The sequence below is a fragment of the Cajanus cajan genome, chromosome 8 (assembly GCF_000230855.2).
Source record: "Cajanus cajan strain Asha chromosome 8, NIPB_CcT2T_4, whole genome shotgun sequence".
Classification (NCBI taxonomy): domain Eukaryota; kingdom Viridiplantae; phylum Streptophyta; class Magnoliopsida; order Fabales; family Fabaceae; genus Cajanus; species Cajanus cajan.
Window position 1 is genome coordinate 52,981,567 of NC_138524.1, and position 15,135 is coordinate 52,996,701.

General features: G+C 31.3%; 1 protein-coding gene and 1 long non-coding RNA gene across 38 annotated transcripts in view; one reads left to right on the forward strand and one right to left on the reverse strand.

The window, feature by feature from the left end:
• Window positions 1-1,711: 1,711 nt before the first annotated feature.
• Window positions 1,712-3,015, reverse strand: LOC145950906 (uncharacterized). Its single transcript, XR_014428738.1, has 2 exons — window positions 2,123-3,015; window positions 1,712-2,016 (listed from the first exon to the last, which is right to left on the reverse strand). It is a non-coding gene; the product is annotated as an uncharacterized LOC145950906 (long non-coding RNA).
• A 10,808-nt stretch (window positions 3,016-13,823) lies between these two features.
• LOC109790629 (uncharacterized) overlaps window positions 13,824-15,135 on the forward strand; it is a 28,083-nt gene continuing 26,771 nt past the window's right edge. For 24 of the 37 annotated variants that reach the window (XM_083061707.1, XM_083061708.1, XM_083061712.1 and 21 more), the window contains exons 1-2: window positions 14,049-14,472; window positions 14,584-14,771. Coding sequence is in view for 9 of the 37 variants with exons in the window: in XM_083061744.1 (XP_082917870.1) it covers window positions 14,670-14,771 (102 nt within the window). In the remaining 28 variants the exon portion in view is untranslated. Of the gene's footprint in view, window positions 14,473-14,583; window positions 14,772-15,135 lie in introns of all 37 variants that reach the window. The other 13 variants (XM_083061737.1, XM_083061736.1, XM_083061739.1 and 10 more) reach the window with 7 other exon arrangements.

Sequence of the window (15,135 nt, forward strand, 5' to 3'; positions counted from 1 at the left end):
TATTTTTTTTAAATATTAAAATTATTGATTTATATAATAAAGTGAAATTTATAAGTTTGTTGAAAGATAAATTTATATTCTATTTACATACTTTATTATAATTTTTTAAAAAAAATTATTACTAATATTAAACTTTAAAATATTAAAAGAAAAATAATGTACGCATTTTGTTTCTATACTGTATTAAAAGAAAAAACATATATAATAAAAAAATGTGAGAAAAAGAAAATCTTAAATATTACCTACGAAAAAGATTTCGTAAGTAATATTTTGTAGATAATTAAATATTACTTACGGAAAAATTTCATAGTTAATATTTTGTAAATAATAACAGTTTTTCTTGTAGTGAAAAAGATATGGTGATTTAGGTGATTAAGTGACTTATTTTAACATAAAAATTAATAGTGTTTATAAAAAGAATTAAAAATAAATATTATATAAATTTGAACGATTAAAATTAATAAATTTCATTTTAAGAGACTAAAATCAAATACAGACAATTTTTTAAGGGCTAAGAGTGAAAACTAGAATATTTGCGAGAATGGAAAAGGTATTTAAGCCCCCTTCTAACTAATTAACAAACAAACTACTCTAACTGGAGCTTACTTGTTTCCCTTCTCTGTCCCCCAACTCTGAGTAAAAAAAGAGAACATAAACTAAGAAGAATGCAAAATCACAATAATATTTCCACATCTTGGCTTTGACTCCCATACAATCAATTTTTACTTTTTAACAAAGAGCCATTAACTATCAATTCACTTTATTTACAGAAGTACCTCGCCTTTTTCTTTAATATGTATGAAAAAGGTTAATTGACACAGAAACTAAGCTCCAGTTTTGTCAACAACAAAAAAGATCCGTGTTTTGCAAATAGAAGCACAACGTGAATCTCAATTCTCAACTCTTGGTGATAAAAGAAAGAAGCAGGGAAGAAAACAAAACAAATGAAAAATAGAGAATATAACTGTTTCCTAATGATGTTTAAATATAACAAAACAAAGGAGAAAGAAAGTAAAGATACTGTAGAAGTTTTTTAATTTAAGAACCATAATTTAAAAAAACATCCCAAAAAATTATTAAAAAAGTAGTATAATGTAATATATACATAGCAATTCATTGTCAACTTATTCTTCATATATGTTTGGGTTAATGAAAAGTATAATTTATTACAACATTTTAAAGAATTTGAATACTCTTATTTTCAATATTTTTATACAAAAGTACTCCTGAAATGTTACTTTATATATACATTTAGAAAAATCTACCCAACAACCTTAATTTCTTGCAAGTAATACCTATTAAGTGATGAACCAGACAAATTGACATAAGGTTCATGCTATTATAAGGGTCAAAACAACAAATCCACTTCTTAACAACCATCATGCATCCTTCTGTAGCACTTTCTGCCTATGATGAGAGAACCAAAATAAAGGATCCATCCATGCACATTTCTTTATGAGTTTGCCTCCCATGTTCGTTTATACAAACCAAACAGGGTATATGGCAGTTAACCCCATTTTTATTTTCAAGAATGTTCTTTTCCTTATTTTCCTTCTTTTCTACCAAAATTAAAGAACATATCTTCACCATTTTTTCTTTCTCCACTCCAATTTCATCGTAGTATAGCTTTTATAGTTATTATAAGTACTTAATTTCCAGGTATGATTTGGCAACTTCATCTTTACATGATTCAAAAGCAAAAACATAAAAATGATACAAAACCAAATTTCATTTAATAATAGATATTAAAAAAATTACTAACAAAAAAAGGAAAATAAGTCAATTATAGGTAAGAAACAGAGTGATTTGGGGGGAAAAAGAGTAAAAGTAAATAAACTAGCAATAGTGCCTCCTGCATAAATCTCCTTCTTGAGTGTAATCTACCGTTCTTTGAAGTGGGTCGACGATGCAACAAACTTGAACCCCTGAAAAAAAAAAAATCAATTTCCCCAAGAACCCATCAGAGCCAAAACTTAATAATCACCTCTAATGACGAAACCCCCATGAAACCATGACCTATAAATCACAAATCAAAACCACAATTAATAAAAAAAAATATAAGTTAAGGAAAAAAGGTGGAAATATCTGTGTATAGACCGTTGCGGCAATGGGAAGCACGTACGACAATCGGTAGAAGCTTGGGACCAAAATCAATGAGTTTAAGCGTTTCCAACGATACGGCGATTGGTAGAAGCATAGGATTGGTGGGGTTTTCTGATTTCTCTATGCTTTGATTCAATTGAAGGAGAAACTCGTATGACTTCGTCTTTCAAAAAGACCATGCCCATGATCGTAAGGCAAATTCGAATGGCGGTATGGCTTGAGTTATCTATGCAAGAATCATCTGAGAAAGAAACAAATGTTCTTCACTACAAGGATGGCACTCGAACGTCGAACTATGTTTAGGGTTTTCTCATTTCTTTGACAAGAGGGAGGCGCGCGGGTAGTTTAAGTGCAAAAATATTTTATTTTAGAAAAAAATAAGATTTTAGGGGAAAAATATTATTTAATTAGGAGAGGTTATAAACCTCCATAAATCAAATAAAAAAATTGCAGTGTTTTCACCTAATTTAATAACTTTAGGAGGTTTTTAAAACCTCTGCAAAATAACCTCTATTATTTAATATTTTTTTTTGTAGTGTAACTACCACGTACACAACTAGACTAAATGCAGTTCCCAAAATAAAATTCAACTTTATCACTCAATATTTAAATATAATGATCAAAATGAATGAGGATATAAACATAAAGCCCTCAACCTGCCAGGCAAATGAAAAAAAAGTAATAAGCATGAGTTATTGTGAAGGTGCATGCAGTATGGATTTAATATTATTTTGCCAACAAAAAAAAAATAACAATAAAATGAATAAAAGTAAAATTAATGAAATGGCTTATGAAGCTAATCATATTGAGGAATAAAAGTATGGCTTAATGTAACAATGCCATATTATGATTTGTCATGGCAGCCTAAAACATGTAATAAAATTACACTAGAGAACATTCGAACACAAAATGCCTAGTTTTGAAGTGGGTTAATTTTCCAAACTGTACAAAGCACATCCTTAACACTTTCTTCACGGGAAGTATAAAAATTAATTTTTTAGAGTAAAAAATATGTGATAAAAATCCATAACTTAATTAGGTGCCTTATAATTAATTAGGTCACTTATTATAGATTGTGTTAGTTTATTTATTTTTTAAAATATATTTTATATTGAATATATTAAGTTAACTAAAAATTAAATACGGATCTTATTTTAAGTTATGATTTTATTATGTTTTTTGAGTTATTACTAATTGTTCTAATTTTTTTAACATATTTTTATAGGTCGATCATCATTGTCACTAGAAGACATAAACATCATAAGGAATAATGGGCTACATTTTTCATTTACCTTTACATTGACTAGCTATAACTTATGTTTTTTAGTTTTACACAAGCTTTGTAGTTTAGGATGCAAAATTATTTTGCATATTATTTAACTTATTATGTTTATATTTATGTATTGTAAGTATTTAAAGCTCTTTTGATTATATTTATAGTTGACATTTAACATTTCTTATTATTTGTATGTATTTTTTAGTTTATTTAGGAGTAACATAAGAAATGTAAATATTTTAGTCTATTGAAAACTCATTAATTAACAAAATCGTATATGAACTATATAATATTGTTTAATTTGTAAGTTTTGTTTTGGAATGCTATTAATAACCGATTTTAAAATTAATTTTTTAAAATCGATCAAACAATGAATTTTAAAAGTAAAACATGACCGATTTTAAAAAATGATCATAACACTTGTCACTATGAAGACACACTGAAGACTAATTGAGACATTCATAGTGTTAAAATTTCGCGTGAGGGGAGTGTAAGCAAGAATGAAAAAACTAAAGAAAATAAAATTTCCAAGAATGAAAAAGGGAGCATATCTACCGAAAGCTGTTGAAAGAAGGAATAAACGAGTGAAGACTGTAGGGATGGGTGGGGTACATTTATATTCGTCATGAGACACGAGAGACAAGACAATGCGAATTTTAATACAAAACTCTTTTAATCATTAATTTTTTAAAAATATATATTAAAATTAAATTTAAAAATAATAAATGATAAATCAAAAAATAAGTGATTAAAAAATCTTTGAAAAAACACGAACCTTGAAAAAAATTAAAAACAACTATCTTATTAAAAAAAATCCTTAAAACTCATTTAATATAATTATTCTAATTTATATTTAAATTTTTTTAAAATCTTTACGAGTTTACATACATTATTCTAATTTATATATAATTATTATAATTTAAATATGAATAAATATTTAATTTTTATTTCCAAAAAATATCTTTGTTTTTATCAAATATCATTATTTATATTGGATATTGTAATTATGTCAACTAAACATATTTTATTCCTGTTATACACAATAAATAAGAAGGGAGATCAATTTTACGTCAATTTAATTTAATTTCAAAATTTAAAATTTGAACTTATATCTTATTGAATAAGTTTAAGCAATTAACTAACTTGTTCAACCAATATCCTCACATCTATACTATGTGCATGTTATACTTTATTGCAAAGAAAAAAAAAAAAAAAGGAATGGAACAATAACATTTTAAAAAATTATAAACTAGTTCTCAGTGCCTCAATTTTTTTTAGAGGTTAAACTTTTCTGTAGTGAATTTACCTCTCACTTTATAATTACAAACATGTAATTTTTGTTTTATGTTGTTTGAAGGGAGATACTTTTATTTGTGATGTTCATTATTCAATAAATAATTTATAGGATACAAATTTATTTAGATCTAAATTAATATTTGTTTTATGTTATTTTTCTTATTTTGTATCTTAATATTTGTTAAACATATCTAAAATTTTATACATAAGACAAATTTAGGTAAAGTTTTTTTATATGTAATTGATGTTGTTATTCAATTAAAATTAGAGATTTATCTTGATATTATGCAAGTATATTTAATACAAATCTCATTAATATATATTTATGCATAAATTATACTTAAATCTTGTCATTATTGATTAATCAAATGAGTTGGACTCTCTTTCTAATCATGATATTAATAGGCTTCGTAAAACATTTAAAAAAAAATTATACAGAAGTTAAACTCATTTTAATATACTAATAAATAATTATCAAATTATAATTTTATATGATTTGCCAGATTTTGTATAGTTGCCTATAGAATGTACTGGTAATACGATAAAAGATAAATAATCATTAATATTTGTGTCCTTTATTTAATGTGATTTGTTTGCTTTGTTCATATTTATTAATAATATAAAAGGAAGAAATTTTACAATAATTATCTTTTTTTCAAAATATTCTCAAAAAACAATTATATATAAAACTATTATTTGTAAAAATAAAAGAAACTAATGCAATACATATATCAAACTCAAAAGAAAAAATTTAAAAATAAATTGTTACCAGATATAAATTAAAAAAATGTATAAAAAATAAAAATGAAATGAAAAAACTAATATATATATATATATAAGCAAATTAAAATATTTTAATAATTTTTAATAATTATTATATTTTATCAACAACATAAAATAAAGTACTATTAAATATAAATAAAAAATAAATGTGACACCCTCTACCCCACATTCATAATTACATAATAAATAGGAATCGTTAAAATCTTTCATAAGTAAAATCAGAATCTCAAATATCTTACGTAAATGATTCACATTCATAAACTTATAAACACTAGCTCAAATGCGGAAATTAAAAAGAAGAGAAACTGAAGTTTTGAAAATAGTTCAATGGAAATAGCATCCTAAACTAGTTCTAACTACGCCCTGATATCACATATCCTATCAGAACACGCCCAACTGAAGCCTAAGCTTCATCACCAACATCCTCATGTTGATGGTCATCTGCAACACAATAAAATACACAAATAGAACAAACAGGGGAGTGAGAAACATCTCACTCAGGTTAAGGTGTAAAAATAACAATCAAGCAACACACACACAATCATACTAACTACAATCATAGATATATATTAACCAAGTGCAAATTCAAGTTACACATACAACAATAACACATACACAGTCACTCATCATGCAATGATGTTAACGACTAAACTAAAAAATGCATGCATGTGGCGCCAATATCACATATCACATATCACTGGTGTGCTGCCTAAACAACACACCTAAGGTAGTCTAGGAGTACATGTAGGGAGCTACCCATACACTCTCAACTAGAAGGGTGTACTGCTAGGGTTTGGTCGGGATAGTGAAGTTGCGCAAGTTATGTCTCGTGCTCACAAATGGGTGGAATCGAGACATCTAAACCGCACTATCCCCTAGGACTCCCCCAAGTTGTTACATAGGGATTCTCTTCATCATAACATTCATAAGAACACATAATTCACATCAAATCAGTACAAGACAGTTCACATCTAATTTGTACCTCCAAACACACAAGAAACATGTAGACATCAGCAAGGGTCACACTTGACGTGCCCCAACTCGCACCTGGTGAATTAGATGTCGCACCAAAAGCAGAGTAGCACACCTGGTACGCCCTGAGTGCGCTCGACGAATTTAATGTCACGCCTAAAGCGAAGAAATCTGCCCGATATAGCTTCACACGCTCTCGACGTGACTTTCCTACGCCTGACGCAACTTTTTTTGCGCTCGACGCAACTTTCCTAAGCCCGATTCAATTTTCCTAAGTCTGGCTCAATTTTCCTAAGTCCGACTCAATTTTCCTAAGAAATTATTAATTTGTGCTCAGTGCAAAGAATTGCGCCTGGTGCCCTCAATGCGAACCTATACTTTGTAATCAGGCAATTTTTCACAACAAACATGTAATCATATAAATCAATCGGTAAAAATCCTCCAAATAATACCTAAAACATAAATCCATACTCAATACCTCAATTCTCATCAACAAATCATATACATAATTGCTCCACATAGGGTTTCCCACAGAAACCCACAAAGCACTCTAATTTATGTCAAAACTTATCTATTTTTAAAATTAAACACATTCATGTATCACACCCAACAACGAACATAATAGAAAACTTGTACATCAAAACAGAAAAGATTCATATTTTGTTTATTCCTATAAGAATGCATTAGGCAAGGAATTGAGGGTCAATCCTACTACCCAACAATTATTCCCACACCCTTAAGTGAGGTTTCTTACTCCCCCCTTACCTAGATGAGCAGAAGAAGAAGTGACAACAATCTTCAGTTGGTCTCCTACTCCTGAGTCTTCAGAGAGTGTAAAAAGGGAATGAATAGAGTCATGAATAAAAAACGTAGAAACTGACTTAACACCTCCTCTTGTACTTAAAATAATAATAATAATAATAATAATAATAATAATAATAATAATAATAATAATAATAATAAAATAATTAACAAATGACCACAACGTCCTTCTTTCCATTCTCATAAAACAATTAAAATAATTAAAACATATTTTCACCTTTTTAGTAAATAACATAAGCATAACTCTTAATAAAAGTTTTTTCATATAAAAATGATAACTATATATATTATATATTATATGAAAATATATGTCAAAATTAAAGGAGGAAATTAATAGAATTTTTTACTGAATTAATTTTTTTTTTAAAAATACCAAAATAGCACTATGTACACTTTAATTGCCCCAATTAGCACTATTCACTGTACAAGGTCAGAATGCGGTTCCCCGGAAACCAAATTCTGACTTTCATTTTGTCCTCCCCTGCCGACGTGGGCTACCGGAATTTGGTTTTCTGGGAATCGAATTCCGGGCAACCAATTTTTTTTTTGTTTTCCATTTTCGTCCTCCTTCTCCCCTGCCTCCTCTACCTCCGCCTCTTCTGGATCCTCGCCCCCGTCGTCGTCATCCTCAAATCCTCCTGGGTCGCCCGCTCCCTCCTCCGCAACGTCTCCCTCATCCGCGGCATGGCCCACGTCACCGCCTCCTCCATCCTTTTCTTCTCCTTCTTCCAGGCTCTCCTCTTCTTCTCCTCCTCCCTCCTCGCCAATGCCAACCACCACCTCAACCGCTTCACCTTCCTCCTCCGCATCGTCCTCACCTATGCACTCCTCGTGCTCCTCCTCCTCTACAACACTACATGTACTACAAGGTCGTCCACAACGAGCTCGCCGCCGACATCGCCGATGAGTTCGCCTGCTAGTACATTTCCCTCCCCCTCACCGTCGGTCGCCACTCCTCCGGGTTCACTCCCGGCAGCAACAACGCCCTCACCGTCATCAGGATCATCTCAAACACCAGCGTCGTCGTTGAACGAAACGATGCCGGCCCGGCCAAGCAGTGCATCAAACACAAAATGGAAAATGGAAAAAAAAATTGGCTACCCGGAATTTGGTTCCCCAGAAACCGAATTTCGGTAGCCCACGCCGGCGAGGGAGGAAAAAATGAAGGTCAGAATATTCTGACCTTGTACAGTGAATGGTGCTAATTGGGGAATTAAAGTGTACAAGGTGTTATTTTGGTATTTTTTTATAAAAAAATGTAATTTAGTAAAAAATTCAAAATTAATATATATACATATATATATATATAATTAAAATTTAATTTAAAATATTGAATTACAATTGTCTTCTTTATATAAAAACTCTCTTTTAGCATTCTGTATAATCCATGAGTCTACTATTTCTTTGCTTGCTTCAATATCAAAGATTCAATTTATTACTATACTAATATATTAATAATATATATTAATTATTATTATGATAAACGTGTTTTTAATTAACTTTTATAACGTTAGATTTATTACAAACATAGATCATTCTCTATAGTCCATATAAGCCTAGGGTTTCTTTGCACCATTGCAATATCAAAGATCCAATTTATTATTTTGCTAATAAATTAATAATATGTATTTATTGTTATTGTGATAAATTAGAGGGGTTAAGATACGTCTCTAATAATTACACATAGAGATGATATTAGAAGATTATAAATAGTTATTTAGATAAGATATTAAAATAATTTACATTTGAGGGGGTATAATGGTCTATTAAAAAGTGGAGACCAAAAATTATTACATACTTCAATCCCCTTTATATATTTATTTTTGAAAGAAAAAAAATTTGTTAAATTTAAGGGTAATAATGTGTAATACAAAAATAGAACAAGGGTAATTACCAAAACATATTTCCTTTATAATAGATATAGATTAATAGATATAGATATTTCTTAACAAAATTTCATTTTTGCAGAGATTCCCATTCTGTTATTTTTTCTGTTTTGCTCTCTCTCTCCCTGTAACAGTTTTTGTCTTTTTTTTTTTCTCATTGTATTTATACCCATTCCATCATAATAAAATGAGCAAGTTGTTGTTAAACTTTTATGGTGTTGTTCATCTTCTTTATGTTGCTGAATGATTTTATGATCTCGTTACTCTCAAAGTGACCTTCTTCGCATTTTTGATTTACAATTTGAGGCTTTTTCACTACATCAGGGTGATCTCTTTGTCACAGAATTCTTCACCAAGCTTCGTATCATTTGGGATGAACTTGAGAATTTTAGACCTGATCCTTTGTGCACTTGTTCCATCAAGTGTTCATGCAATGTTCTTTCTGTTATGGAGCAACGCAAGTGTGAAGACCAAGCCATGCAGTTTCTACGTGGTTTGAATGATCAATACAGTAATATTCGATCCCACATTCTTCTCATGGATCCCATTCCTCCTATTTAAAAGATTTTCTCTTATGTTGCACAACAAGAACGCCAATTGATAGGTAACAATTTCATTGTTGCTACTCCCAAGAGTACTTCATCAGCTTCTACACTTCATTGCACTCATTGCGGATGATTTGGACATTCTGAGACAACTTGCTATAGGAAGAATGGATTTCCTTCTAGCAATGACAACAAATGCATAAAAAATTCCTCCAATAAAATAAATAAGATTTGCACTCATTGTGGGAAATCTAGTCATACAGTGGACGTGTGTTACCACAAGCATGGTTTTCCACCTGGTCACAAGTTTTCTAATATGAAGAATTTTGTTGTCAACAACACTATGGCTAATGATTGTAGAGCCACTGAATTAGATCAACAACAAGCTCTTGAGGTTCAGGATTTTCGTTTCACTCCTCAGTAGTATCAAGCCTTGATGGCTTTAATATAACAGTCCACTCAAGGAAACTCAGCTTCTCCTTCTCACATTAATCAGATTGGTTTTATTACCTCTTCCACCCCCCTTCTTCTTCAGGTATATATTGTTCAATTTTTAATTCTGTTAACTCACATCAGCACACACCTTGGGTCGTCGATTCAGGTGCTACAGATCATGTCTCCTCTTCTCTTTCTAATTTCTATACATATACTTCCATTACTCCCATTACTGTTAAACTACCTACAAGCCAACATCTTCGTGCTACACATTCAGGATCTGTCAAATTTACTAATCCCTTTTTCTTAAATAATGTTTTATATATTCCTAAGTTCACCTTCAATTTAATTTCAATATCAAAATTAGTTTCATCTCTTGATTGTGAACTCATTTTTATTCTAATTCTTGTATTATCCAAGATGTGAAAACTAAAGAGAAGATTGGTATAGTTGATGTGAATGTTGGCCTTTACACTTTGACCTCTGTTGTTCTTCATCATTCTTGTTTGTTTTCTACCATACTATAGCCTCAATGTCATGTTCAACCTATCGATTTGTGGCATTATCGCATGGGTCATTTGTCATATAACAGTTTAAAACTTATGCAACAACATTATCCATGTATTCACAGTGAAAAATAGTTTACATGTAACACTTGTCATTATGCTAAACAAAAGAAGCTTCCATTTTCTTTGAGTAATTCTTATGCATCTAATCCTTTTGATTTACTTCACGTTGATATATAGGGACCTTGTTCCAAAATTTCTTTGCATGGACACAAGTATTTTCTTAATGTTGTTGATGATAATACTCGTTTCACATGGATTTTTCTCATGACTAATAAAGCTGAAACTCATACTCATATAATAAATTTTATTCAACATGTTGAAACACAATTTGAAAGACATGTTAAAGCAATTCGTATTGATAATGGTCTTGAGTTTTCCATGACTCAATTTTTTTGAATCAAAAGGTATTATACATCAAACAACATGTATTGAAACCCCTGAACAAAATGGAATTGCTAAGCAAAAACATCAACATTTACTAAACGTTACACGAGCTTTACTTTTTCAATCTAATTTAAATCCTTATTTTGGTGTTTTGCTCTGATGCATGCTGCATATCTCATTAATTGCATCCCCACTCCTTTCTTGCAAAATATTTCTCCATTTGAAAAACTCTATGGTAAACCATGTGATATTGCCTCCCTTCGTGTTTTTGGCTGTCTCTGCTATATTAGTACCATAAAAGCCAATAGAAAGAAACTTGATCCCAGGGTCCACCCTTGTATTTTTCTTGGATTTAAGCCTCATACCAATGTTTACCTGACTTTTAATCTCCACACTCATCAACTTGAAGTTTCTCGCAATGTCATCTTCTATGAAAATCATTTTCCATATCTCACTTCAATGTCTTCTAATGAAACTCCATCTCTTCCTAATCCTACTAATAATAATCTTAGTGACCCTTCCTCTGACATGCAAACTTCTCAAAATACATCTATAGTCCCTGTTTCTTCTATTGAGGCTGCTTCTTCTCCCATTGTTCTTCGTCCATCATCTCGCTCGTGTCAACCACCTTCATATCTTAAAGATTTTCATGTCACATTCACATCGACTACATCACACCATTCTTCAGGTATTCGCTATCCCTTGGATTCTTACATTTCTTATAATTGCTTATCTTCATCATTTCGTCATTTAACACTATCACTTTCTACCATAATTGAACCAACTTCATTTGTTGATGCTTCCAAAAGTGACTGTTGGATTAAAGCTATGAGAGAGGAGATTACTGCCCTTGAAGCGAACAATACCTGGATCATTACCTCTCTTCCTCCTAATAAATCAGCCATTGGGTGTAAATGGGTTTACAAGGTTAAACAACATGCAAATGGTTCTATTGAACGCTATAAAGTGTGCCTCATAGCCAAAGGATATACTCAACTTGAGGGACTTGACTTCATTGATACCTTTTCCCCTGTTGCTAAGCTCACTACAGTGCGTCTTCTTCTTTGTGTGGCTGCCATTAGTGACTAGTTTCTTAAACAGTTAGATGTTAACAATGTTTTTTTACATAGGGAACTTCACGAGGATGTTTATATGCAGCTTCCACCAGGTTTATCATCTACTAAGTCCAGCCAAGTATGTAAGTTACAAAATCTTTATATGGGCTAAAACAAGCAAGTCGCCAATGGTATGTTCGACTTTCATCTTTTCTTTTATCTCATGGCTATCATCATTCCTCTACAGATCATTCACTGTTCTTAAAATTCAATGATATCTCTCATATTGCTCTTCTTGTGAATGTGGATGACATAGTCCTTACTGACAATGATCTTTCTGAAATTCGCAGCATCACTGCTCTTCTTGATCAAACTTTTAAAATTAAGGATCTTGGTGATTTATCCTATTTTGTTGGATTGGAAGTTGCAAGAAACAGAACAGGGATTCATTTATCTCAAAAAAATTATACCCTTGACATTTTGTCTGATATTGGTATGCTAGCCTGCTGCCATGTATCTACTCCTATGGATTCTTCAAACCGTTTATCTGCTTCCAGTGGAACTCCTCTAGAAGATCCGTCTGTTTATAGATGATTGATTGGTTGTTTAATTTATCTCACAAACACTCGTCCAGATATTACACATGTTCAACATCTTAGTCAGTTTGTCTCACAGCCTACTACTACTCATTATCAAGCTATTTTTCCCGTTCTACGCTATCTCAAACAAGCTCCTGGTCTTGGTATTTTTCTTGATGCTAGAAGCTCTCTTCACTTGAAAGCTTTTAGTGATTCTGATTGGGTTGGTTGTATTGATTCACGTCGCTCTATCACTGGTTTCTCAATTTATCTTGGTCACTCCCTTATATCTTAGAAATCAAAGAAACAACAGATATGTCCAGAAGCTCCTCAGAAGTTGAGTATCGTGCTCTTGCATCTACAACCTATGAGCTTCAGTGGCTTATCTACCTTTTGGATGATCTTCGTGTACCTTTTATCCGTCCTGCACTTCTCTTTTGTGATAATCAATCTGCCATTCATATCTCATCCAGTCAAGTGTTTCATGAAAGAACAAAACACATCGATATAGACTGTCATCTTGTTCGAGAAAGGGTCAACAATGGTGTGATTAAGTTGCTGCCAGTTTCTTCTTCTCTTCAGATTGCAGATTTCTTCACCAAGGCTCTATCTCCTTCCTCCTTTCACAATCTACGTTCCAAGCTGGGAATGATGTATATCTATTCCCAGCTTGAGTGGGGCTCTTAATAGAATTTCATTTTTGCAGAGATTCCCATTCTGTTATTTTTTCTGTTTTGCTCTCTCTCTCCCTGTAACAGTTTTTGTCTCTTTCTTTTCTTTCTCATTGTATATATACCCATTCCATCATAATAAAATGAGTAAGCTGTTGGTTGATCTTTTATGGTGCTGTTCATCTTCTTTATGTTGCTGAATGATTTTATGAATATTTGTAATTGTTTTTTTTTATAATCTATTGAAATTCTCAACAACTCTTCTGAAAGATAAATTACTCAAAATTCATTAATAAGTAAAAATAATGTGTTTGTAATTATTTTTATAACATCAAATTTATAACGAATATAAACAATTTTAAAATAATAATTTAATGCATTTAATGTTACAAAATTATTACATACTTAATAATATTATTTATTTCTTGATAACATCATAATTATTATGAATATGGACAGTTTTATATGTATTATCACTTATAGAGAATTCTTGTTCTACATAAGCAATTTTACATTGATTTTATTAAAAATGATGTAAAATATGAATGTGATAACATTTTTGTAATTAAATAAAAAAGGTTAGGACATTTACATCGATTTAAACAGGACCCATGTAAATTTGTACCATTTTACATCGATTTTTTGATTAACCTATGTAGTACTGAAAATATTCTACATTTGTTCAAGGCATGACCGATGTAACATTGAGCTCTCCTCTAATATCCTAAAGCCTCTCTAGCAACTTGGAAACACGTTGGATATCATTTATTCTCTGGCCTCCACCTCTTCCGTCTTCCGTTCTTGCACCCGCCACATCCTCTCCTTCCTCCCTTCTTTCCATCTTTTTGTAACTATAACTACCCTTAACCCTCTAATCTCTATTTCCCTAACTAACTAACTAACACTCCTTTTCTCTTTCTCTCATAGAACGTTGCCCCTTTCGTTGACTTCCTCTGACCCTTGCTTCTACCCAATCCCTACCTCACCGCTTTTAAGCTCGATTATGCTCGCCTTGATGATTTCGTCATCGCCTTCATGCTTAAATCCTCCCTGCACAACCTCTCTCTCCACTCTTAATCCAGTTACTAATACTTCCGGTAGCTATGTCTTCTCCCCACCTTTTCTTTCTCTTTACAATCTATTACTACCATGAATCTCCCTATTGTTGAACACATTGGTTTGAATTAAGTGTTTGATTCTCAAAATAGGAAAAAGGCTTCTGGTGATATTGGGAATGTTGTTTTAAATGGTATACACTCAAACAATGTGACAACTTCTAAAGTGCTTAAGCAGGATGAAGATAGACAGGAATTACAGGGCGGAGACAGTTCAAAATCTGGTGAACACCACAGGGAAGCTAATACCACTATCATATCAAGTAGGCCGACAACTGCTGGTGAGTCCTTTAAGGTCAAGTAGTTTTTTGTTCATTTTACTTCTGTTAAATAGAGTTCTACTATTCTAGACACTGACCTAATTAGTGGCTCTAAAATTTTATCTAGAGGCACCAACAAGGATTAATTTTAATAAATTGTTTTAGTGTAAAAAAGATTGATTCCAGAAGGTTTCAGTTGTGTTTTTTTTATTTGAAGGGAGTTGGTTTTAAATGTGATCTTTTATATAGTTTGATAGAAACTAGATCAAAATTATAAGAAAATGGGTTTGCACCTCCAAATTGAACCATGATTATACCAAATTCACTGGTTGAACCCGAGTTTATACTCATTTAATTATGTAATTAATGGCCGATTTAATAATTG